Source organism: Gavialis gangeticus, unplaced genomic scaffold, assembly GCF_001723915.1.
Source record: "Gavialis gangeticus isolate Ggan-Ray unplaced genomic scaffold, GavGan_comp1, whole genome shotgun sequence".
NCBI classification, from domain to species: domain Eukaryota; kingdom Metazoa; phylum Chordata; order Crocodylia; family Gavialidae; genus Gavialis; species Gavialis gangeticus.
In genome coordinates, this window is record NW_017729022.1 from 181,968,356 (window position 1) to 181,979,643 (window position 11,288).

The 11,288-nt window shown below is 37.6% G+C and overlaps 1 protein-coding gene across 10 annotated transcripts in view; it reads right to left on the reverse strand.

Moving 5' to 3' along the window:
• Positions 1-11,288, reverse strand: part of EHBP1 (EH domain binding protein 1) — a 452,470-nt gene that overhangs the window by 187,458 nt on the left and 253,724 nt on the right. For all 10 annotated transcript variants that reach the window (XM_019516608.1, XM_019516607.1, XM_019516605.1 and 7 more), the window contains one exon: positions 6,051-6,303. In XM_019516608.1, coding sequence (XP_019372153.1) covers positions 6,051-6,303 — 253 coding nt within the window. The remainder of the gene's footprint in view (positions 1-6,050; positions 6,304-11,288) is intronic.

Consider the following 11,288-nt stretch of genomic DNA (forward strand, 5'->3'; position numbering starts at 1 on the left):
GTGGTGCTGTCCCAAGCAACTTGTTGGTTTCTGCAAATGAGTGCTTCTGTCCCTGCTCTCCCAGCAGGGGGCTTCTGAAAACAGGACAAAAAGCATTAATTTGAAGAAACCAACAGGAACCCCAGGACAGTTGTTCAAATGGGACTGTCCTGTGCCTTAAACACACTAGCCCAGTGGACTGCTAAATTCGAGAGGATCTCTGACTCCATCCTAAGGAAAAGAAATTTTCCTAGCATTTACACTCCATAACCATCTCCACTGTGTCTTATAATAGCTTCTGCTAAGCATTTCATTCTTGGAATACAAAACAGATGAAAATATTGTATCTAATAAGGATCTTTCTCTACACTATGCTAAATTGTTTATTCTCTTCTTAAACATCTGAAACTGTGAAAATTGAAAATACAGTGAAATCTTCATTAACAATACTATTTTCCCACCATTTTCTTCTATAATATTATGTTAAACATTTTTTTAGTTTTAAAATATTTTCTTTAATAACACCGACTGACTAGACATTACTTTTATGCAGCCTGGCCTAATCCCTCTCTTTACCAAGTAGAAGTAAGCACTGGTTCTGTCTCAGCATTGAGAATAAACCTACCTCTGGGGGTAAAGTTTACTGAGCATACTTTTGGAAGCATGGTGGTAAGGAAGAAACTGAAAAAAGAAACAGCCATTGAACAAAAGGCCCAATGCATTACACCTGTCTTTCTGTGGAACTGTTGCTGTGGAACAGAGAGAGATCTAAACCTAGATAGCTCAGTGAAAGGAAAGACTAAGACTAAAATAACTAGTTTGCTGACTGAAGGAGTCTTTAAGGTGTTCCCACTTCAGTGCTCTTCAAATGCAAAAAACACTAGTGAAATTAAAGCTAAAGGCAATGTCAAAATAACAAGTTTAACAAAAACAGATGGACATACACCATGGGAGGAGGAGGAAAAAAGACAGTATTCAGTCTTGAACAGAAGACTCAACAGTATCTGTCAATCGTTCTAATTTTGCTGACAACCTTGTTGAGCTGTCTTCAGACATTAGGGAGTTCAAAGGGAGGTGAAAATGAAGATAAAAAAGATAAAGGGCAAAGAACAATACATTATATAGGAGAGCACAATGTTTTCTTTAGTTCCACAAGTTAGTCCTCTGACTAGCCAACAGATGCAGCATGTTTTGGCAATGAACTAATTGACCCTCAAGATTCCCAACTCAAAAATACAGCAATAAGGTGTACTGGAACTTTTTAAAGAAGTTAACATTAATTTACTGCTGGTAAAGAACTAATATTCAAAAGAGAATAAAAAAGTTTGAGTTGGGTGGAATCACATTTTTTAATTAATTTTTTCAGTGACATGCTTTTAAAAACATTTACCACAACACATTTACCCAGAAGCAAAGCTGACAATTAAGTTACAGATTTGTTTAGAATTTGCATTAAAATGTAGCTTATATCAACATCTTTAGTTTGTATTATGTGCAGAACACGCTGACATAACATTTTTCATCTAACTGTTCCTCACCATGTTTTAAAACTGGTCCTAAATTTTTTAACTGTTTGTTTGCAGGAAGATTCCTTCTAAAATACTAGAAGTCTGAAGCAGGGATAGGGCTCTAATTTTGTTGTAAAAAGAAGTAATAACATAAATTTAGGTTCTGAAACCAGCAGAATTATTTTGAATTTACAGGTATCTACCAGAAAATATTTGATCTAGTAATTTCCACTGGCTACATAAAAAGTAAAAGGAGGCAGAATCTGGCTTAAGAAACCCAGTAGAAGATAACATTATACTAATTTTACGAGGAAGCCCCATGCTGTCTTTGCTTCAACAATATTACACAGTCAATATACATAATGGGATTTATCAAAAACTGGTTGGGTTTCTATTCACTATATAAAGCATCACTATACCCTCCTCTTTATCTACTTAAAACAGTTGCAATTATATTTTATCTTTACAACTACAGTGTCTTACAGTCACTGATTAATTAGACAAGAAGCTATAGATTCAAATAACTTGAAAACAATTTATATGTCCTGCTACAATCAAGTTAAAATATTTTGGCCTTACTGCTGACTAATGCACCTACTGACCAAAGAATATTATGATTTAATTGAAAAGGAAGGATAAAGGTGTGAATGAGACAGAATTAGAAGAGGAGATTAAGTGTGATACTGAAGAGGAGAACTAAGGCTGAATCAGTGCAATTTAAAATAGTGTACATTTAATGCAGTTTTTAGATGCTTGTTTAATCTTTTTAATTTAGGAAAAGCAACACTTCTTATTAATAACTAACATTTGCCAGTTTTGATTTTTTTTAAATGTGACCACCTTTTTTTAAAAAGTCGGAAGTAACTTCTTGTGGTTGTCTAAAATAAAAAAGTAAAAAAAGGTCTTTTTGAGTTCTGACCAAATTTCAATTTACAAAATATTGATTCTGAAAAAGTAGCCTGACAGTAGAAAAATACACTTAATGGAAGAGTGTATAATACTCTCACGAGCATAATGATAATATGTTATATACATGTTCTGGAGAGAACAATATAGCCTACAATCATTAATGACACAAATCTCAATTAAGCATATCATCTGATGTAAATCTTTTACAGATAGATAGAGTGCGATTCAGTGATGATAAGTACTTTGCCTGAGGTTACAGAACAACTCTGACAGAGCTGGAATTTAATGCAGCTCTTAAGTAACTCTGATACCACAGTTCTGAGCAAGACTCTACATACTTACATAAACAGATCTCCTGTTTTAACTATGCCAACTGTATCTCCTCTCACTTCATCCAGAATTTCTAATGCTAAGGATATTATGCACTGGCATTTAACATAAAAAAAATCTCACTGCCAAGTAATTTTACAATTGGTTATCACCTTTATTAGACTTAAACAATGTCCAGAGTTTTATCTGCAGTTTAATCCAAGCCTTGAACAAGATGAAACCTAAGCCTCACAATGAAGAAAGCTGGTTAAATCAAAACCAGAAAAGACTGTCAGAGTCTGCAGTCCTGCCTGAAATCCCATAGTGATTGTTCTAACATTTTAAAAAATAGTACATTGTACCTTAAATACAAGTACTGTGACCTTAATCAACAATACCAACTCTCCAAAGCTTAATGTGTCCACACACTTGATTTTAAGTGTCTGTTCATTTTTATTTTCAGAATTCCCCATGATATTTCATACAAATATGGAAAGAAGAACACATATTAATTAACTGTATGTACGGCAACAAAACCTTTAAAATGGGTAAGCAAGCTGATTTTATTAAAAGGTTTGGAAGAGTGTCCTTTGGGATCCCTGCTCTTGCTCAAAACAACAGAATGAATGCATCTGCTCAGCGCTGGCAAAACCACAAAAATGACAGGATGGGTAAGGAAAGGGGTAGAAAACTACTGAAAATTGTATAATGTGATTATACAAATTGATGGTTTGCCCTCATCTTGAATACTGTGCCCAGGCCTGGTCACCCCATCTTACAATAGATAAATAGAAGGACAAATAGGAAGGTCCAGAGACGAGCGATGAAAATGATTAGAGACATGGAGAGACTTCTGTATGAAAAGAGAATGGAAATGTTAGGACCATGTAGATCAGAAAGGAGACAAGAAAGAGCACCTGTGATAGAGATACACAAATAATGAATGGCAGAAAGCAGATAAGTTGAGTGCTCTAATTGGTCATTTTATAAGAAAGTTCAACAGGACAATTAACAACATTGATAGATACCTCATTTACAAGTGACAAAAGGAAATATATTTTACACAACAACTTGTTATCTCACAGAGCACACTGCCAAAGTGCCACTGAGAGGATGGACAAATGTACATTTGTAGCAGCTCCAAAAGCTGAGGGACAGCAGCCACTTAAGTGCCTGCACCAGCTGTTATGCTGCAACTGTTATACTTGCATGAACCTTAAGAGACCCAAGTGAGCTAAAACACCCCAAATTTGACCCCAGAGGCCTAGATTTTAGCAGAATTTAAAAAATGGATTAGGCATTTATGCAGATTATGAGAATATCTGCAGTCACTTTAGATAGGATACAAAATATACTTGGGGTTTATACCCTAAGGCTTCAGAGCACAAACTACTGACATAGATTAGGGGAAAAAATCCCTGTATGTATATATCATTCAATAACTGTGTTTTATGGGGATTCCTGAACTTTCTACAGAAACATTTCATAACTATGACTCTTAGGCAAAGAGAGAGAGTCAGATGGACCATTTGTCTGACCTGGTATTCCTATGTTGTTATTCCTACGTTGCTAAACTAGACTTGTGACATAATAATCATTCCCTTTGTAAGCTGTCAATGCAGAGATCCAAGCACAAACCTCCCATAGAATATATTTTGCAAACTGTATCCACATTTTTTCAAGTCCATGTTGCCTTTACAACGTGAGGAAGATGAGGACTATGATGAAAAGCTAACTGACTGTGCTATTTAACTTCTTATCTGTCCAAGTATATAATGCAAATTCAGAGCAGCAATATGTCTGAATAGCTATCGTCTATAAGGGATATCATTTTTGCCTTCTATAAACAATAATAAAGGATCTGGGTGGTGTAAAAAACACAAATGGGAAAGAAAAAACACAAAATTGATACAAAAAAAAAAGTTATTATAACAAAGAGCTACTGAAATCCAGTCTCATATACAGGAAAAACAAGACTGCCCTTTAAAACACTGTAGTAGCCAGTCTGGCACAGATTTGTTTAAAACTGGGACATGGGTGTAAGTAAAATAAAGAGAAAATCCTTCACTTGCCCCTGCATGCTGCTTTTGCTTTATTTGTCTTTTCTCTTCCTCAGCCTTCGCTGTCCGTTCTCCCCATATGTATGAAGACACCCCTAATCAGTGAATGATCTGGGATGTCTGATGTCACTGTCAACAATGTAATCACACTCTGGTCTGGAGAGATACAACAGCCAGTGTCACTTGTTCAGAAACTCAGCTCCCGGCTGAATGCAGCTAGCAGAAAAATCATTCCCTAGCGCCCACTTTTCTCAGAGAAACAACTACAGCAAAAATTCCAGGGCCACAGAACTTTATAGGAAACAACAAAATAAATCAAAATCCAAAAACCTTAGGGTCCTTTATGCATTTCTAATCAGGGTGCATACAACTTCTAGTGCCTAGAAAACAGCAATAAACCAAGCAAAGACAGCCATGAAGATGACACCATGACACCTGCATTACTAATAAATATTAGAGCCCCTGCACATGTTGTGTCATGATAAATTTCATCAAGGTTTTAAAATTACTAGTTGATTACAATTGTTATCTTTAACTCATGTATAACCACAATAAATCATTTCATGGTCAGTGCAGTTTTTTACTAAATAACTATATTCCTAGGGCAACTGAAGAAACAAATAAGTCTTCAGTCATCCCAAGTTGCACAGCTATTGCACAATGCCCTTGTTCTCTGTTCTTGTCATTACTAGAATACAGCAGTCAACACTGGCTTATAAAAAGTTGATATGGGGCTATAAGGAAAAAATGCCAATAGTTTGTGCATAATTCTTCTTTTTCATATATATGGCCCCAGTCTTTATGAGCTTCCCAAAGATTAGATACACGCTACATAGATATCCCAGTTCTCTCAGTCTATGCATAGTGCACTGATCCTAAGAGTTCCCATTATTACAAGCAAAAAAAATACAGGTTATTTTAAGAGAAAAATGAGTAATAAAGCACAGAGAGAGCCAAGCCCCATCAGTCCTCACTGCCTAATTTACTGCAATGGCAGGGCATGGACTAATGGACATGGGCACTTGTTCTTAACAGATGACCTCTGTTCAATACTGCAGAGCAGAGCAAAAGTTTCCCCAGAGCCCTTGCAGAAAAAGTACTCCAATAGACCCTGTGAATATGCCCCAGGGATAAAATCTTTCTGGACCTCAAACTGGAAAAGAATTCTGCCCTGTGCCCATGGGCAAGAATCACCACAGCTGAATTCATTTACACATTGAGATTTTACCAGTAATCCCATTCATACCTCAGGATTGGTTGCTGCAAAATGAAATGTTATACTTACTCATCTAACTCTTCCTCTTCAGTTTTAGAGGTATCTGCATAGAGGTATTTACTCATGTCCACTGGTCTTACATTCTTCCTTTTTGCAAGTTGTGGAGGGGAATCTTTGATGATCATACACATTTCAGGTTCAGGATCTGGCTCACCAAATGGATTCAAATTCTCTGAAGCATCATCCTCTTTAAAGGGATTATAATTTTCATTATAGTAAGATTCTTCTGGTTTTGCAGATGAAGTTGTCTTAGTTTCTGATTCTATAAAATATTTTTAAAAAGATTATTTAACAAAGAAAGAATGTACAACTATTTCAGGAGGTCTTTATATTTTCAGGGCCTTGTAGAAAGCTCTGAAAAGCTTGTGAAAGGTCCTCAGAGCAATACTTCACTCTGGGCTGAAACTTGGCAAATGAGATCTCTACCTCATAATGAATTTCCATGCTTTATTTACAGTGTAGCCTCATTTATCCAAAAAAGTGCTTCTCTGAAAGGAGGTTATGTCCCTTTTGAAAAGCTTTCCGCTTATCCAAAACTTGTTTCAGCCAAACTGGCTATTTGTCCCCCTTCCATTGAAACAAATACGGTCTCCAACCCATGTGATTTAGTGTAGTCTATTAGGCTATTCAGATCCTGAAAGAAGTGCTTTTAAAAATTCTTTCTGCTGTTTTTACTTTAGAAAGATTTTATTTTATCATAAACTGACATTTTGTGGACTTTTTATAACTGTTGATACAGTTGGGCCTTTCCTGTGTTCTTTAAAATACCTAAACTAGTAATACCTGTGGAAGCTCCTCTTAAGTGTAATTGTTAACTTAATTTTTTTAATGTATGTATTTTAACTGTTGTCAGACATTAGTAAGACTTAATATAGTCTGTCTACCCTTTAACATGCAATTTATTTTAAAGAGATACTTTATCAGATTAATAACCCATTGTTTGGAATACATAGCAGAAAAAATATCAGCGATTAGCAAATCTGCACAATGCATCAGAGCAACAAAGGGGATGTGAAGGATTTAATACAAGATGGTGGTGTGATCCCTTGAGTGGAACAATAAAAATAAATTTGTAGGCAGAGAAACCTAGCCATAAAGACATTCCGTGAGGGTTGACCTCGCTATTCTTATAAACAGAAAAGGGTCAGAAGCTTACTCTAATATTTGATTTGACAAGAGGGCACTTTTGCAGGGAAGACTCCACTAATACCCTACAATGAGGAACTCTGATAGCAATATTATCTAAAAGCTTAATTTTTATTAAAAATTTGAAGATTACAATTTGAAGATAATGAAATAGTTTAAAGCAGGAATAAGGTCCACTTTGCTTGTCCATACTATTGACTGGTCATCTAGCTATAAGACCAAAAAGTATGGCAAATCCCAAGTGCTGACACAGCCCCACTTCTATTCAGATTATTTGACAAATACAGGTCAGGAATGTAAGAGGTCTCACTTCAGAAGGATCTCAGGCATCATGGTCATTCAAAGTGATGACATTTCACAACTGAACTCCAAAAAATTACGTTGGCATATTTTGTCAGAGAATATTTTACTGGCTTCTCTCAGAAGAGACTGCTCACATGGAAACAACACCACTGTCAGAAGAGCTGAGAATAAGAAGGGATTTACTATGCATTCTCCATAATAAAAAGAGAACTTTAACATTTAGCTAAACCCAAAGTGATTATCGAGAACATAACCTCACTTCTATGACACAAGGTGAGCTCAATAGCACACAAAAAGAAAAGAAAATAGTATCTTGCCAAATTGTATTGCAGACTTTAACAGCTAACTGTGTATTACATTACACCTTCTTGTTGGAATATTTAATACTACCAGTGATTAATCAGGAACCTTCTTTATATACCAAAATTTCTGTAAATTCTAATATTACCTGCAATCCCTATTTCTTTGAGCGAGTCCAATGTAACCTAACACAAAGGAAGTAAAATGTGTGATAGTTATATTTGGCTAAAGTATATGCACTAATCAATATATTTAGCTATATTTACATTTTATGAAAGCATTTAACTTTACACCAGAGTAAAGGCTGGTGTCTAAGAAGAGACTGGAAAAAGGATAGTTGAAGTGTGAGATTAAAAAATTGGATGAGACATAGGGAAACTGTGTCCATATAAAATGTTACTTTTACATTTTCAAAGCACCTATAAACACTAGCTAATTAAATCCTTGAGTCTAAAGTAGTAATAGTAAAAAAAAAAATTAAAAATCAGAGATATATTACTATTCCTGTAAAAAGCTAAAAAGGAAGTATGTTAATATGTAAACTGGTTAAGCCTCCTAGTTTTAAGCAATATAAACTAACATCAAAGGTTTGTTTCTGAAGACAGGATGATGCTTTAAGAACTATTTAAAAAATCAACTGGACTTAAATAGAGAAAGCCACATTATAATCATGCTAAATGTCTAAGGTTAAATTGACAAAAGCAAAAAAAAATCCAGAGTTAATACTGAAACTGTCTTTCAAAGCAATAAAATAAGAGGTAGATCAATCAAGGCTCTTGGAACACTGAACAATTTCTCATTTGACCTATGTGGCAACTCAGTGTATTACTAGCCTTATATCTCACTTCTCTGGCTTTTGTCAGCATAAGCCATAGTCCTAGTTTTTTTATGTAATTTTTCATTTAAGTTTCTTTTCTTTTTTTTAAGTTGTTCATTGACATAATTTATGTGGTGGTAACACCAAAAGATCTCAAACAGCACTGGGATTCCAGGACAATAGACACTGGAGAAACACACAAAAAGAGGTGTTCCCTGACAAAGACCTAAGAGACTAAGGCTCCAGTCAAGGAAATGATATGTCTGTATGCAGTGCATGTCCGCAGTCCTGATGCAATCAATTATACTACTCAATGCACTTAAGATATTCATGTTTAAGTCATTTGCTCAGTCAGAGTCAACTAGAGACACTTTTGGGATCTGGCCTCAAAATATATACAAGCAAGGGAAACAGGGATACTAGGGTACATCACATACTGAGAGATGTATGAGAGGTAAGAGATGCATGTAATCTTAATTCAGATTATGTTATGTCTATTGCAATTTTGCTTAATTTTTAAACAAAGCCTTCCCTTGCTTCAAAATTATTTTTAGGTCTTAATTTTTTTCTCCAGGGAGTGCCCAAGAAGTGGCGTATATGTGGTTCAGCAAATTAGGTGGATTTTGCATGTATATGGTGACCTATTGCTGGACGCAGACTCCAAGTGCCATTGTATGTAGTAAAGTTAGACCTCTGCTAGAAAGGCATACCTCCAGATCATATTACCTAACACATGTTAAGCTAACACTGGACTGCTCTACAGAGGTAATACAATCCAGGGACTCTGGTGAGGCAACAGAGGGGTAGGAGTCTGACAAAGCTGCTTGCTGGGGACCCACCCTTCTTACCATTTGGGAGCTTTGAACCAGCAACTCTGCAGTGGTGGGGAGGAGAACTGGAGCTTGACCAAGCTGTTTGTCAGGCTCCCAGGCTCCTTACCACAAATCAGCCTTGAACTGGCAAGGCTCCAATGAGGTGAGGTGGTGGGGAGGATGGGAGCCTGACAAACAGCTTTGTCAGGCTCTCTTGCCCCCTAGCCAAACCACGGCCTTGTCAATTCAAGGCTCTGGTGCAGCATGGGGGCTGGGGCCAGCTCCCATGCCATATTGGTGTCACTCCTAACCCCTGTACTGCACACGAACCTTTAACCGGCTCCCACGTGATCCCAGGGCTGAGACTGACAATCAACTGATGGCACTGCACTGGAGCTGGTTCAAGGCTCTGGCGTAGTACCAGAATCTGTATTTAGATCGTAGTCAGCATTAACATGTGACTGCTCAGAAAACTAAGCCATATTAATACTTACATGATGTAAGTACTAAGTGCAACGTGCAACAATGTCCTTAATTATGTAAAAGTAAAAACAAGAGTTCTAGTGTGGCATAGCAAGAGTCAAACACACAAGTTTGTACAGGTAAGTAATAAACCTGCAGGAGTAGGAGTGGCAAGAAAACAAGTAAAATAATTGTTGCAGCTAATATACTGACAATAATATACTGACAACTTTTCTACAATGCTGTGCCAAAAGTACCTAGTATAGTTCTACCACAAATATCAGCACCATCCTTTACATACATCTTCTTTATCATAAGCATATAGCAATATACACCTTTAAAAATTATACCCAAACTAAAGCTCTACCATTAAACTGAGCACATCAATCCTGAAAGAATGAACCACAGGGGGCACACACTAGTCATATTCACTTAATGCACTAAGACCCTTCCACTAGATCAGGGGTGGGCAAAATACAGTCTGCGGGCCACATCCAGCCCGCCAGACCATTCTATCTGGCTCGCAGGGCACCTTCAAAGTTTAAAAGATTAATATTTATCTGCTCCAGGCTCCCTGTCAAAACTGACAGGAGACAGGAGAAGTAGGACCTAGGGGGAGACAGCAAGAAACAGGAGAAAGGCCAGCTCCCCAGCAATAAGTCTCTGCCTGTGGGAACTTTCCCTGCATGCGGCCACTCCAGCACCACATGGCCCCAGCTGCATTGCTGGACCGTGGGAGCAGGGGTGCACTGGTACCCCAGGGCCAGGAGAGGGAGGGGGGTTGTGTGTGTGTGTCCATCCAATGAGGAAAGGAGGGAGAGAGAGAGAGAGAGTGTGTGTGTGTGTGTGTGTGTGTGTGCGCGCACAATGAGGGAGGGAAGGGGAGTGTATGCATGTTCGTAGGGTGAGTCCCACAAGCACCCCCACCATACACATGCACCCACCTCCATCATACTGCCATGCATGCAGATACCCACACCAACATATGTGTCTACGTCTATGTCAACAACCTTTCACACACCCCAGCCACCCTCTCCCCCACAATCCCCATACCTACCCACACCCCACATATACACAGGCACCCACATACTCCCTCCCCCCACACCCCTATCCAGCCCCACAACCTTCCCTACCTCCAAACCCCAATGCACAATCTGTATTTATTTAGCAGCACAGAATGCTGTGCAATGTCCCAAGGCACTTTTTCAATAAAATTAGATCATCCTAAGGCAGCAAGAAGGAAGTAGGGCATGGGGGTGATGAAAAGTAAAATTGTAGTACAAATTAAGCTGGAGGGAAGGAAAAACAATGCTTTCAAACTTCCTCAGGTGGGACATTCCTCAGTGTCACTATTAAACTGGGAAAGGACTGACTCAAATTCCCCTAGGGAACTACTTCTCTTCTGGA